This window comes from Coffea arabica, chromosome 10c, assembly GCF_036785885.1.
Source record: "Coffea arabica cultivar ET-39 chromosome 10c, Coffea Arabica ET-39 HiFi, whole genome shotgun sequence".
Classification (NCBI taxonomy): domain Eukaryota; kingdom Viridiplantae; phylum Streptophyta; class Magnoliopsida; order Gentianales; family Rubiaceae; genus Coffea; species Coffea arabica.
Window position 1 is genome coordinate 12,335,896 of NC_092329.1, and position 15,888 is coordinate 12,351,783.

Here is a 15,888-nt window from a genome sequence, read left to right on the forward strand (position 1 = left end):
CTTAAACCTCTAGGTCAACCCAAAAAAAAAAAATAGTAAGAAGTATGAAATATAGTTGGAAAAATTGCATAAATAGTCCTCACACATTGTACGTGTACCTTTTTTTATCTCTCGTTTTTAAAATGAAACAACATTCTTCTTTGCGTGCAGAAAGAAAGTGCACCATTTTGGTCCTTACACCCATTTCTAGGTCCTTTTGACCAAAAAAATGTCAGATGCTTGCATGAAACAGTAATTTCACGGGTCAAAGGGTATTGCATCCATTTTTGTCCAAAATATTAAAAAATTTTAGAATCTCAATCTATTATAATGCATTTGAACTCTGAACTTCGAATCATGACCTAAGGAATATTTCATTTGTTTCTTAATTTCTTTTTATTTTTTTAATCACATTGGCTATATCTTCTCCTCCTCCTCCTTTTTTGAGTTCTCTATGTGTCATTTGTCATATTTTTTAAATATATTTGTCATATTTTTTCTGTAGTTCTTGCCTTTTTCTTTTTACTAAAACTTGTATTTGCTCACTTTTTTTTTACCCTTTTAAAAGTATTATTTCCTTTTTTGGTTAAATTTCTTTATCGGAATTTAGAATTATCTCATTTTACAAGTCCTCTAGATTTTTTTTTAAAAAAAATTTGAAATTTTTGTAATTATTAGTTTTACTAGGCGTGTGTATTTGAGGGAGAATGGCGCCTAATATCTTTTGTACTCCTAAAACTATTATTTCATGGTGGCATGGGCATTTATTGGGAAAAGTGACCTAAAATGGATATAAGGACTAACATGATACATTTTGTCTATGTGAAGGATGAATTTACAACATTTTAAAATGAGGGACCAAAAAGCTATATACAAGATATGTGAGGGACTATTTCCATCATTTTCCCGAGATGGTTTACATAATTTTATATCTTTGCCCACATTGTAGCGGAAAGAAAAATTTTTCAAATTCCAAGTCAAAACCTGATTAAGCAATTTGCATTACAAAATTCACAAGGTGGAGACGTAGGTTGCCATGTACAACGAACCGGTAACAAAATAAGCCTTTGTGTCGTGTTCCAGGAAAGTGATCATCGTTGTCGCTAATGGTCTAAAGATTTAAATATATGGTCATGAACTGAACTGAGCTACAATGTTTCTAAACTCGAAGTAGAGACTGAATCGAAAAACTTTCCAATTCGAGGTTGATCAATTCAATTGGTTCAACTCCGGTTTAAAGATTTAATAATTTTTTATTTATTTTAGCATTAAAATTTTGAATAAAACTAAAATATTTATTTTATAAAACAAAAATTTAATAAAAATTGATAGAACTTTTTCATTTTTACCGGTTCAACCGATTATTAATCAATTCAATTGATTTTTAGGCAATTCAATTCAATTGAATCGGATCAACGGCATGGCTAGTTCAAGATTCAATCAGTCGAACCGACTGGTCCAATCCGATTTTTAAGACACTGCTAAGCTAGGATGTTCTGAAAGAGTTGTTTTGTGTTTTGAAAGATGAATTAAGAACTTGTAAAGTAAAATGGGCTGGGAGCTTGTGCGGTTTCCGTTTCATGTACGGTTGGTAGTGTGGGTACTCCACTCGCAAATAAAATACACCATCCATCACAAGTAGTTTATCACATTTTGAAATTTCAACCTCTTAAAAATAGTGACTTCATAGTGATATTAGTAAATTTATTTTCAATGTTGTACTTTAAAATTCAAATTTTAAATTTAAATTTAGTATTAAATATAGATAAAAGTGGGAATATTTGACTTTTGATAGAATGACAAATATTTTGAAATATTCTAAAATGAAAAGTATGATATTTTTAATGACAAAACATGATACTTTTAATGATTTTTGTGACACTTTCAATGAAACTTAACGAGTACCTGCCTAAAATCCATGAAACTTTTGCAAAATAGCTATTGGTTGAGCCTTTTCGAAACAACTCTTGAACCTTTTGTGTTGAGTCAAAATTTAGTACTGGCCTCAATACAATGAACACTAGTCTAACACCCTTACTACACACGATAGTGTCATTATTGAAAGGAATTAAAAGGGTGCGTGAATTAAAAAAAAAAAAAAAAGTAAGAAATCTGCAGGAAAAAAGTAGTTCAGATAAACATAACCGCAACACTACAAAGACAGATCAAGTAGGTTTTAACCAATCATATAATGTCAACGACGTATAAGCTTCAAAATCCACATCTTAATTCTTACATCAAGCTATTTGGATTGCGAATTAGATCATAAAGAAATCAGGGTCAATACAGGTTATTCGAACAAATTTGTACTTGGTCCACATCATAGCTCTTACAAGATAATAAATATAATTGGTGACAAGTTGTCCGAACCAATTTGAAGAATATTCCATATTGAGACTTCTTTAGAATTAAATGGAGGGAAAATCGTAAAAAACGTTTCTTATATTTTATAAAATGATTTTTTTTATTCCTTGCATTTAAAAATGTAATTTGATGTCCCTTACAAATTTATATTGGTCAAGTTTGGTTCTTACCTAAGTTTTCAATTAGTTTTTTGTCGGGATCTACTACGTAACTTGCACGTGATTATTTTTGAGGGAAAAAATTATCAAATCAAATTTCACATAATCCAATCCATAATCATTTACATTTCATAAAATGAATTTTTTCATCCTTCATTAATAATTTATACAAATAGTTTTTTTTAAACCCATATATATATCTATTTAATTTTACTTAAACAATATGAATAGCATGTAATATATCTATATCTATATTTGATTTCACCTACAATTATAATTAGCTTGTTCAGGTAAAATTAAATAGAGATATATTACATACTATTTGTACTATTCAGGTGAAATCAAATAAATATATGCATAAGTTTTCAAAAATAAGAAAAACTATTTGTACATGTGATTAATGAGGGATGAAAAAAATTATTTTGTAAAATGTTAGGGATTATAAATCAGATTATGTGAAATGCGATTTGACATTTTACCCTAAAAAATGATCACATACAAGATACATGGTGAATTCCATCTAAAAATCAATTGAAAATCTAATTAGGAACTAAATTTGACTAATATGAATTTATAACGGACGTGAAGTTATATTTTTAAAAATAAAGAATGAAAACAATTATTTTATAAGATGTGAGTGACTTTTTAAACGGTTTCTTCGACGCAAGTATAGTCGCACCAAACGAATGACAGATATAGCAAATCACTTTCCCTGCCTGTTTATAAACCAAAACTCAAAGATACCATTGACCGATATAACAATGTAAAAAGGTTGGTAAATGGATAAGTTCTCTTTTTATAGATGAAGTAATAAGTTTTATCTCAAAAAACGAACAAGTCTACTAACGCATACAAACAACATTTTGTTGCTTAGATTTCAAAGTGTTTACACTTTCCATCCCTTGTACTCGTTCATAACATCCCTTTCCTAGGTAAAATGTCTTCTGCAACGTGATTTGATTAACTTTTTCTGTCTTTACCAACCAGCCATGTTGTTCGTTTTCCCCAGGTGTAATAAACTAAGAGATGGTAACGAGTAATGACAGGTATATCAATGAGTCAAACATTTAGCACCGGCCTTAATACAGTGAACGTGGAAATAAGTGCGCATCTTTCACATATCCAATGCCAACGGCTACGGGCCTGCGGTTTTTTTTTTTTTTTTTTTTGTGGGGTTTTTATTTTATTGTTAAAGAAAAGCAATGACAGTTTCACTAGTGGAAGAAGTTTGATACTCTGTTAATGATAAAATAACGTGGAAGGGAACAAGCATCCTACAATAAGGCATACGATCATCTGTAGCTGAACTTCTGCTGCTACAAAACTGCAATCCAGATTTCCTGATCTAGCAAAAGATAATCCCTCTTGTAAGTATTTTTGTACTATACTAGCTTTCAATTTAATCTTGTTTTTGTTATTATTATCTTTCTTTTTTTTTTCTTAAAAAAAAAATTATAGGGTCAAGCTACTCTGTTGATTTTGTGTGACTACTCGGACTTAGTAAGATAAATCCAGAAAAAGGGTTGTCATAATTCAAACTTAAATCATTGCAAATCAACTACAGTTAATACAATTAAATGTCATTCATGGATGAGGAGAGAGAGATGAGGATGGCACATTTTCCTTTTAATTTCCAGTAGTTACTTGTGTTCTTCAAGAACTACACAAAACAGATCTGTATTTTATGTTCATAGGCCGGAACAGGGCATAGCCAGACCTTGAATGAGGGTGAGTTGTTGCCTCCCATCTCGAACCCTTACCGGGTCAATAAGAATTTTGATATGCAACTCAGGAAATCTGAATTGTTCAAGAAAGTCTGCCACTTGAATTCACCCAATTTGCCAGGATTTTCTTAATTGCTTTCAAAACTCAAAATTGGTTAAGGTTTTGAGCCCCACATCTAAGGCGAAGAATTCTTTGGGCATAAAGGTCAAAATTGATGAAGGCAAGAATGGTTTTTGTAGATTTGCAACTTCTGTGGGCTGTATATTATATTTCTGTGTTACAATAACAAATAAAAGAGCTGCCATCTGAGATTGAACTCTATCAATTTTACATGCAAGTGGAAAGAAAAGGAGTGTTATACTCGAGCCTGATTCATCATATTTTGTTTTCTAAAGGGGAAATGAAAGACCTTAACTTGCTACGCTGTAGAATATTTCAGCATTGGAAAAAGGAAATATATGGTTTGAAGTCAGTCAATGAGAACTAACTAGCAGCCTCAGGGAACTTAATTTTTTTTTTGTAACTTTCTTTAGAAAGGAAGAGAGAGACTTTCTCAGGATACCAGCTAAGTAGAATATACATGCAGTTATATGCTAGATGTGTCAGATTTGATGTAAGGAAAGTCTCATCTCATAAAGGAACTGTTAAGTTTCAGGAACCTAGTTGTCAATTAACTAGGTTAAGAATTTTAATTTCAGCTGTCCTTGACAGTACTTTTTAAGTGATTTGGGAAAAGAAATATATTAAGATTACTAAGAATAAATATTAAGCATCTTGATTAACTGGAAGAGAGATTTGGCTTTGGCAAGGAAAGGGTTGTACCATTGAAGAAAAGAATAAGATTCAAAGTGGACTTTTTTTTTCTTCTCCTTTTTGGGGTGAAATAACGACAGTTCCCAAATTAGTATCCACATCAACATTGTGACCCTGACACATTCAGTAGCTTGCATATCCATAGGCACAAACATGTAATGTTGTTTTTAGCTAAAAAAAAAGGTATTCTTGTTTTTAAAGGATGAGTTATGTTTCCTCTTTTCTGCTTTTCGTCTGCTAGTGATCTAATGTTACATTAGAAATCTGTCAGAAATTGAAATGCTACTGCCTCGATTTATTAGTCTTGATTGGTTTTATTTCTTGTTTTACCATATACTTGCATTTCGAATTTGGCTGAAATTCAGTTCATGTTTCTGCAAAGAAGCAAAAGTATTTTCTGGTTGTTTTTCTTTCTCTGTTTAACCATATTTCCTTTTCTTGTATTCTTGCTGTTGCTAAAGATTCAAGAGGTAATCATATGTTTGATTCATATACCAAAAACTGAGGCTGAAATTCAATTCATGTTTCTGCAAAGAAGCAAAAGTATTTTCTGGTTGTCTTTCCTTCTCTTTTAACCATGTTACCTTGAATTTTTCCATTGTTGTAGATTCAGAGGTAATTATTGGTTTAAATGACAGAATTTGGTACCAAAAACTGGGCGCAGGTCTATATTCAACTATTACGTTTGCTTAAATACATTCTACCACTATAAAAAAACGAAAGAGACAGAGAGAAAGAAGTAGAAATGGCTTATGCAGATATAACTGCTCTTCTTGAAAACCTTGAGTTTCTACTGCAATCCGATCCACATCCCATCCTTCATTACAAGGAACAAGTTGAGTTTCTCCACGACAAAGTCAATCTTCTGCGAGGCTTTCTGGAGGAATCTGAGAAGAGATATGATCGTGGAAGCATGAAACATTTGGAACTGGAGATCAGAGATGTGTTCTATAAAGCAAGAAAAGTCATTGATTCAAAACTGTTAAATGTTTATGCAGCCAAAAGTGCAAAAAGTTGGAAAAAGGCTCGGAGGATCCTTCGCCGGAGTTTGCGAAAATTAACAGAGAAAGTTGATTTTATACTGAAAAAACTCAATAAAATTAGTCAAAAAAGAAAGAATGCTGCCAGCGCAGATTTACAAGCTGGAGAACCTGTGCTTGGCGGTTTATCTCGCCGTGTATACATGGAAAACCATGTTGTGGGTCTTAATAATGACTTGCAAATAGTTAAAGATCGACTCACTCAGTCACCTTTGAGACTGGAAACGATCCCCATAGTAGGGATGGGAGGCGTAGGAAAGACAACTCTAGCTAGAAGACTTTATGAGGATCCTTCTATTGTACTTCACTTTCATGTTCGTTTGTGGGTAACTGTTTCTCAAGACTTTCAAATCAGAATACTTTTGCAAGATCTTTGCCAGCTTGGTAATGATAATGAGATGAATAATGCAGACTTAGCTGAGCATCTATACAAAAGTTTAAAGGGCAGGAGGTATCTAATTGTTTTGGATGATATTTGGTGTACTGAGGCATGGGATGCTGTAAAAAGCATTTTTCCAGATGATAACAATGGAAGTAGAATCATATTAACTAGCCGGCTCAAGGAGGTGGCTGTTCATGCTAACCATGAAAAACCTCATCACATCAAGCTTTTAGACCCAGTTGACAGTTGGAAATTACTGCATCAGAAGTTGTTTGTTGATGAAAGATGCCCCCAAGAGCTGGAGGAAGTTGGAAAAGAAATTGCAGCAAAATGTCAAGGACTACCTCTGGCAATTGTTGTGGTTGCAGGGTATCTCCTAAAAATTGACAGGACACGAGATTGCTGGGATAATTTTGCGGATAGTGTGGCTTCGTATGTAACTGGAGACCCACAACAGTGTTTAGACATAATTGCATTGAGTTACAACCAATTACCTCCTCCTTTGAAAGCATGCTTCCTTTATTTTGGAGCCTTCCCTGAAGATCGTGAAATCCCAGTGTCAAGACTGATTTACTTATGGGTTGCTGAGGGGTTTCTAAAGCAAGTGACAGGGAAAAGCTTGGAAGAGATAGCTGAAGAATGTTTGATGGATCTCATCGATAGAAACTTAATTCTGGTCAGGAGAGTGTCCTATGGCAGAATAAAAACATGTATCATCCATGATATATTGCGGGACTTGTGCTTGAGGGAAGCTGAGAAAGAAAATTTCATGCACGTGGTTAATCACAACAGCCATGTTTTTCATGAAGGCAAAACCAATGCGCAACGTCTCAGTTTCCATATGGATTGTAGCTTCCCCATTCTTTCTACCACTCACATAGATTCTGTTCTGTGCTTTAGTCGTTTTTCAATGTACTCCTGTTTCAGGCACTCTGCATTCAAGCTGCTCAAAGTGTTGGACATCATCCGCTCTGCATTAAATTGTTTCCCTGTTGAGATTCTACAACTTGGTAACTTGAGATTCCTTGCGTTATCAGTCACTGAGCTTCCATCAACTATATCCCACCTTTGGAATTTGCAAACTCTGGTTCTTAACATTTATTCTGGATGCACGACATTACCATGGAAACTGTGGACAATGCAGCAGCTAAGGCATCTCCATTTCAATTTCTGCAGTTTTCTGCCCAATCCTGCAGGGGCAGAAATTAATGGACAAGGCGATTTAGTCCTGCGGAACCTACAAACACTCTCCAAATTGAGCTTCTCAAGTTGTACCATGCAAGTAATTGCTAGCCTTCCAAATCTAAAGAAGTTGGGATTATATGAAACTGCAGAAGCACACGTAACTGAAAAACTTTGGCTTGATCGTGTCTTCCCATCTGGTAACTTGATTAGTTCAGTTTACCCCATTCAGAGCAACTGCTGGTCCTATATCAGTAATGTTGCTCAACTACATCAACTTGAAATATTAAAACTGAACTTTATAAACTTATTTGCTGAAGAAAGACGATGGGTTCCCTGTGTGGATGAATTTCCACCAAACCTGAAGAAGTTGACTCTAAGTTCCAGCTACCTACCATGGAAAGATATGAATGTTCTTTCTATGTTGCCTAATCTTGAAGTGCTCAAACTGAAAAATAATGCATTTGTAGGATCAGACTGGGAACAATATGAAGAGGGGTTTTCCCAGCTAAAGTATTTGCTTATTGATAAGACAGATCTTGTCCATTGGAGAGCAACCAGTACTCAATTTCCTAGTCTTAAGCACCTTCGCCTTTTTCGCTGCCGCTGCCTTAGAGAAGTTCCTCTTGATTTTGCTGAAATTCCTTATCTCCAGATAATTGATGTATACGGTTCCTATGATGCTGTTAGGTCAGTTATGCAAATTAAACAAGAACAAGAAAGTGTGGGAAATGATGATCTCCTTGTTCGTTTTGACTCTGCAGTTTAAGAAGAGGAATGAGACATTGTTTCTCACTGGTACATTTCCTTCAACAGCATCTACCTTTATTAGTTTATACCATAATTTTTGTGTCATTATAATGGAGATTCAACACATAGGCTGTAAATCCCAATTGACAATTGCGGGAAATTAATTTTCTGAAAGTATCAGTATGGCATCTAGTCCTGGAAATCTGAAACTTGTCTTCATTATTGTTATCCATATGATTTTGTATGGTGGAGGCATGCAACGCTGCATTTAAACAGCATGATCTTTCAATCTATATTGTAAGTATAGGTAGGCAGTGTCAATGGAGCATAGCATCCGTGCATTTGCTTCTGGGCTCTTACTTCGTCATTAGATGGCTTCTGAAAGTATCAGTATGTTATCCATATGTGAAATTAATTTTCTGAAGGTATCAGTATGGCATCTAGTCCGGAAATCTGATACTAGTCTTCAGTATTGTTGTCCATATGATTTTGTATGGTGGAGGCATGCAACGCTGCATTTAAACAGCATGATCTTTCAATCTATATTGTAAGTATAGATAGGCAGTGTCAATGGAGCATAGCATCTGTGCGTTTGCTTCTGGGCTCTTACTTCATTAGATGTTTACTTTCATTCCAAATAAAGCTGTCTGATAATTTAAAAAAAAAAAAAAAAAAAAAAGGAAGTGGAGCTTAGGACATTAGATTATTCTCATCAAGTGGAATCTAGGAATGTCTGTCACAAATAATTATCTGGCTCTCTAGCTATAACTTTGGAATTGCTTGCAACTTTAGGCCATCTTGTTTCATCAAATACTTCTTTCTGCTATTTAAAGCAATAATTTTGTTACACAACCTTCCTTATGGTTTTCAGAACTTAAAGTTGTGGTCGTAGATAGTACCTTCAAATTTAAGAGAACTTAGGTTTTGAGTAACTGCTACTGTTCAGTCTGTGTCATACATTTGATCTTCATTAAACAAAGTCTTGATTTACTTTTAGCAGCATTACAACTAGATTCTTCAAAATAAACTTTGTGTGTTAACTAGCTTTGCTTTTTCAGGGAAGTTTCTAAAAGTAGGACAAGGCTACCTCCAAATAGACATCCCAGGAAGATGCTCGTAAAAATATGAAAAAGGGCCACAAGACTGCATCTTGCACACATCCTCAGTAAGATTACAGAAATTTCATTTAACTTGACACTGTTGATAGAGGATGCATCAGCATCCAGTAGGTGTACAATGGCAGACTGCATCTTGCACACATCCTCAGTAAGATTACAGAAATTTCATTTAACTTGACACTGTTGATAGAGGATGCATCAGCATCCAGTAGGTGTACAATGGCATACTTTAAGCATGCGTTTATAATAATGACATCTTGTTTTACTTGGAAATACTGCTTTTCTGTTGTTTCACTTCATAGGGTCACCTTTTATTTAGCTTAGGAAAGATAAAAAGTTGGTGCATTGTGAACGTTTTGAAAAGTTGGTTATCTTCTGTTCTTCTATAGCAGTGCCTCTCTTTTGCTTCCTCAAGCTAATGCTGTTAATTATTTGTTTATATGAATCAAGTAGATCTGTTGTAACACCCTGCGCCCACGGGCTGGCCCAATAACTTTTTGAGCTGAAACCACGAGCTCAGAGTGGTTAACCCAAAGTTATTAGTAACCCAACGGGGCGGACATTATTTCCTTTCCTTTTCCTTCTCCATCCCGACGCGGGATGGATGTATGGGGTATCACACTCACCCCCACCTAAGGACTTTGCATCCTCGCAAAGCCTGTACGTCTGTCCGACATTAGGATGGAGAAGGAAAATGAAAGGGATTATAACGTCCGGCCCGTTGGGTTACTAATAACTTTTTGTTAACCATTTTGAATTCGTGGTTTCAGCTCAAAAAGTTATTGGGCCATCCCGTGGGCATGGGGTGTTACATCTGTAGAAAATAGGAGCTGAAAGTACTTTAGTACTCTTTTTATAGTTGTCTGAATGACCAGCAGTAATCCTCTTAAAGGAGATAGTCATCTTAATATTGCTACATTTTGAAGATACTTTATATGTTTCTCAGAAGTAGGTGGGATTATCAATCTTTATAGGGAGATCTACATGATACCTCTTGAAACGATATTGAAGTTTGGTAATTAACGTCTCAATTGTTCTCATTTCTTTGTATAGTATACACATGATTTACTGTCTTATCAGAAAATAAAAAGTAAGAAAATGAAAAAAGTCCAAGCTTTATAAACTACCTATAGAAGTCACTTAGGATGTTCTTTCCATGTGGTTCTCAAAGCTATCCACTCGTGGAGGAGATATGGACAAGTAAATGAGAAGGAAATTTGAACAATGACTGTTAAGACTTTAGGTGACTCAGATTTCTGTTTCTTCTGTTTCCATTGCATGTGAACCTGTCCAGTGAAGTTGTTGGCTCCCCCAATTCTTCTCCTGGCTTAATTACTTCAACATACCACAATTAGAAAAGATGTGATTGAGTTGCTTGGCCTTGAATTCCTCTAGGTGCAATTACCTAAGAGCTGGTATACTTCAGGTTGCATCACCTGGGAATTTCGGCTGTTTCCAGAGTGAGAAAGATGGCTTTATCTTAGTAACAACGAGGATAGACAAAAGCCAATTGCCAGATCAAGCAGTTTACTACTTGAAATTTGATTATTTTCTTATTGATCCAGAAACAAGTGTACTCATTGCCTTCACCTTCATCTCGTACAATTTGATTGCCTGACTGACTAGTATACTTGCACGGATGCCTTTTATTTTGTCCTAAATTTTTTAACTCTATGAACTTATTTACACCTTTTGCCATCAAGCCTTTTCCTGTAATGTTAATTGTATTGTGCCTTGAGGACATATTTTTGTCAAGCTATATGATATTCTTCCTGCTGGTCATCTGTAAGGTAGTACAGAACATTGAAAATCATAGGTGATTAATCTCACAGACAAATCTCAGTTATGTTTTTGTCTTGTACTGATTTGTTTGCCTATCTAACTCTGGTGCACAATTTGTTAATTTTTGTTGATGGAATGTTGGTACATGGTGGAATGGTTAGTTGGTCTGTAGTCCAACTAAATGAAATCACCCCTTCTTTCAGAGCTGAAGAAAGCTGCCTTTCATATGATGCAGGTTTTGAAAGAAGATTTAGGAGTATATCTCTGCAATTTTCTATCTTTGACCATGTATTTGAGAAGGTTAGTAGCAGTCACTTTGTAGCAAAAAGGAATGAAAACAGTGGGATGGATGGGATTCTGTAGGGGAATTGGATTGCTAAGAGACAAGAACAACAAGAGACTTGAACCGATTAGTAGCGAAGTAAATTTGTTCGCTCTACTTGGGATGGCTTCTGATCTTGTATGATCAAATTCTGATGTACTTGCAATGTGATTTCTGTCATCTATCTAGATTTACAATTACCAGTTGCCTATGGTTAAAATAAAACATACAAATTGGATCAAAACTCCTTGGTGTCTAAACTGTTAACCTTTTGCAGTTGGTTAAAAGTTAATCCAAGTTTGAATTAAAGTAAATTAATGTGATTGATTTTAATGGTCAGGTTTCTGGATTGCCATTTCAATTTGCCCCCTTGAGATATGCTAGATCAACGAGTGCTGCACTCTCTCTGTGGTTGATGAGACGCCAAAGACGCGTATCTGTGTTTGCTGCATAAGGGAACAATGCCATCACACCCCAGCATAAAATTCAACGTAAGATGATTTTACTTCCTATAGGGGATTGTGTTTGTCGCTAAACCATATTGGTGTTTGGTACCTTCAGATTTAATCTTATAAGTAGGATTAGTGTAACAGAATCTCTGCAGGAGCAAGTGTATTATAAATCCTTGTCACGTGTTCAACGAGAACTTGTAAATTTTAAGATACTTTTTATGTGTCAAAACTCTTGAATCGTTTGTATAAACTAGAACTTTATATTTAAGGAGTACATAAAATGGTCTAATAAAAAAATTATATCACTGAAGGCAATTAGAGTAAATATTTAGTGAAAATTATGGATGATGATATCTAATATATATATATATATATAATTGAGATTTTAGGAGGACGGAGGAAAAGGAGAATTTGAATTCAAAATCTCTAAATTTTGAACTCTCAATTTTTAGACACTGGATCAAAGACATTGGACATGTAATATAGTCAATCTGTTATTTCTAATGAAGGGCTTCAACTTGTTTCAATGCTAAACGATGGTTTATCTTCAAATATTTTTCCTCAATATGCACAAAAGAAATATTTTGTTGTTCCTCTAACTAGGCCCAAATTAGTCCACCCAAGTTATCAGGTTGACCCATTTCTGAACTAGGGTGAATTGGATCAAACTAAAATGCCCAACTATTTTAGTAACTATCCAGTAAAGCACAATTTTCCATCAAGAAAAATGTAGTTTTGGTATCAAAACTTTGACATATGAGCGGTTTTAGTCCCAAAATTTGGATGATAACAAATCCGGTGCCCAAACTTTCAAATTTTGAACACATTTAGTACCCTTGATGATTTTTTCCCAAATTGCTACCGGAAAAAGTCATGTGACAGTCACATGTCCGCCCACTATTGTATAAAAAATGTCAAATGCCATTCTAATACTAAGTATTAAGTTTAAGGACTCACATGAGTCAATTGATTGCCACCAAGAACCAAAGCAACTAGAAGAACACAATTATCAAGATCAGTCTTCATTGTCTTGATTCTAGCCTTTTGAAAGTAGAATCTATTGCATGCATGCTTCTTGACGAACCGGGAATTAGAAATTGATGTCTTCGACATATGTTGGATCACACCATGCCCAACTTGAATGTTTGTTGAAGTTTGGTTCTTAGGTTTTCTTTTGGAGAGAGAGAGTTGGAACACAGATAGAAATGAGTTTGGTAGAGTTTTACATCGTTTCCTTCTTCTTTTATTTTTTAAATGACTCATGTGATGTTATTTAGTCCATAGGTTTTTTTATTACATTATTAGTGCTTAAACTTACTATTTAGTATTAGAATGGCATTTGACATTTTTGTGATATTTTGTATACAATAGTGGTCGGACATGTGATTGTTACAAGGGATTCAACTTGTTTCAATGCTAAACGGTGGTTTATCTTCAAATATTTTTCCTCAATATGCACAAAAGAAATATTTTGCTGTTTCTCTAAAATTTAAAAAATTGGAAGGGACTAACGGGCTGGGCCCAAATTAGTCTACCCAAGTTATCAGGTTGACCCATCTCTTAACTAGGGTGAATTGGATCAAATTAAAAGGCCCACCTATTTTAGTAACCGTCCAGTCAGGCACAATTTTCCATCCAATGTTCTTTTTCCTTTTCTGTTCCCTTTTTTGCGAAGAGAGAGAAATGGTCGGTTCTTTTTCTGATGGAAATGGCACTTTTTGAACATTGAGAACTAGAATTAAAGTTTGAACTATTTGGGCAAAAAATTGAACAGTCCAAAACACCTTTAGCTGAAAAGAATCGATGAAGGCCTTTTTAGGAGATTCTTTGAGCTGAACTAGGGATGGACATTCTTTTGGATGCTGGTGTTATATTGATTTCCAGAAGGATGATCACTTTTTTGGATAAAGATCCAAAAGAAAGAATCACGCTTTCACTTTATACCATTGTTCTCCTCTAAATCTTATTCCCCTTTTATTAGATTCTTGGTACCATTCCATTTTTTTCGAGCAGCGAGAGATGTGATTTAAGAAACGAGGAGAAGAAGAGAATTTAAACCCATAATCTCTATGTCTTGTCGTGTCAATCTTTAACAAACCCTTTCACTATCTTGAACTTTTTTCCTCTATTTTTATATAGAAATTTGGTAATTCAGATGACATTCAGATGGAGTTATTTTTTTTCTCTTTTTATATTTTGTGGAAAGTTCTCGTTGGAAAAACCTAACTGAATTTCTTTTTAATGCAATGACAACAGTTAAATTTTAGGAAAAATTTCCAATAGGAGTGGTGCAAGTTTACTAATTCATAAAAAGATAGGAAAATTTTTGTTTAGTTTCTAAACACAACCATTTTTACGTTCACCGCAGAAGTATTTATCATCCCCCTTGCAACAAAATGTGAAGATTGTTTATCAAAGCCCCTAGAAAGGACACATATTTGTACAAGTCGCAAAGCCAAAAAAAAAAAATAGAAAATACTATACGGGAAGTAAGTTTGTAAAATATTTTTGAGTATTGAATATTTCCTTCTTTTCCAAAATATCAAATGTCAATCTATATATGGATTGGAAGTATTCCTCAAACTGAGCTCTCAAGTCTAAATCATTGGTTGATAAAGACATTAGTTTGGTAATTTATTTATAAGACTCTGGTAAACTTTTCAAATACTCCCTTTTAGATTCTTACTTGAACCACAAAAAATCTCATCAATCCTAGAAGAACTTTTGGTAGTAATTCTAAAAGTAGAAAAAAAAAAAATTCTTCAACAATTCACTGTACAGAAAAAGAACATGAGATTACCCCTAGCACTCGTCTTGTTACTAAAAACAATTGCTAGCATGCCAAACAATTGACTAGTATCCATTTCCATTATGGAAAATGCTACTCTATGTGACAGACGAGTTAATACGATAAAAATAAAGATAAAGATGATCATCTCATTGATTTCAAAGATTTTTATGTTTTTGCTTATCACTTCAACACGTAGCGAGAATTTTCAACTCGCTTTTTGTAGGTGAACTCGTCCGTTACACTGATTACTTTAATGCCACCAACCAAGAAGACGCATAGAGTCATTGGAAGTGTCGGCTATGGTGTAAAATTGAACATCGCAGTATGAAAGCCTTCAATTCAAAGATCCATTTGGTACAGCATGACAAGAACGGCACATAAAAGCTTAATAAAACTCTGTCCCCTTTTTTGGTACAGTGATTTGATGTGCCAATTTAAGAAGCCCTTGTCTGTTTTAGCCTCTACCTCCCATCTTCCAAGAGAAAAATAAATCAATAAATAAACCGTGAAAAGATAATCCTAGGTTGTTTTGCAACATTCCATGAAGAAAAAAAAATGGTTGACTCGATTTTCCCATTGGCCTTTATAGCCTGTGAGGTATCCAAATGTTTGATGAAAGTGGATAATATGAATAATATCACTTTGTACCATATAAAATTTATAACTAAAAAGGCTTAGAATTAATTTTTTTTTATTAGATCACTTATTTTTCAGCACTTTTACATTATGTGATAGTTGGATTTTTACTTTTAAAGCAAATTATGCAATTGATCGTAGCATGTTAATCCCAAGCAATGAGTAGAATAATAGTGTTGCTGCACTTTATTTGTTGTTTTTTTAACTACTATTCTACTACCAAAGGGTCGAATATAGAGGTTTAGCTTAAATTGCAACAAGTGGAAATTGAGAATACATTATTGTAATTTGTATCACAAGCTTAATATCCTCCCTCTTTTTTTTTTTTTTTTTGGTAAAAAGTTACAACTAATTAACAATCATGTGGCAAATAATATGGTGCACTAATTAATCC

The 15,888-nt window shown here is 34.3% G+C and overlaps 1 protein-coding gene across 13 annotated transcripts; it reads left to right on the forward strand.

The window, feature by feature from the left end:
• The first annotated feature begins 3,482 nt into the window (after positions 1-3,482).
• LOC113714355 (putative late blight resistance protein homolog R1B-16) lies at positions 3,483-12,296 on the forward strand. Of its 13 annotated transcripts, none has more exons than XR_011822410.1 (5): positions 3,483-3,868; positions 5,647-8,441; positions 9,452-9,558; positions 11,529-11,753; positions 11,956-12,296. XR_011822410.1 is itself a non-coding variant. In XM_072069064.1 (3 exons), the coding sequence occupies exon 2, from the start codon at positions 5,785-5,787 to the stop codon at positions 8,410-8,412; it is 2,628 nt and encodes an 875-aa protein (XP_071925165.1). In that variant the 5' UTR covers positions 3,483-3,868; positions 5,647-5,784; the 3' UTR covers positions 8,413-8,441; positions 9,452-12,296. The 13 variants fall into 13 exon arrangements, 4 of the variants coding, with proteins under 4 accessions (XP_071925165.1, XP_027093960.2, XP_027093959.2 ...); XR_011822412.1 differs by having other exon boundaries at positions 5,704-8,441; positions 9,452-9,659; positions 11,529-11,593; XR_011822415.1 differs by having other exon boundaries at positions 5,704-8,441; positions 11,529-11,593.
• Positions 12,297-15,888: the final 3,592 nt, after the last annotated feature.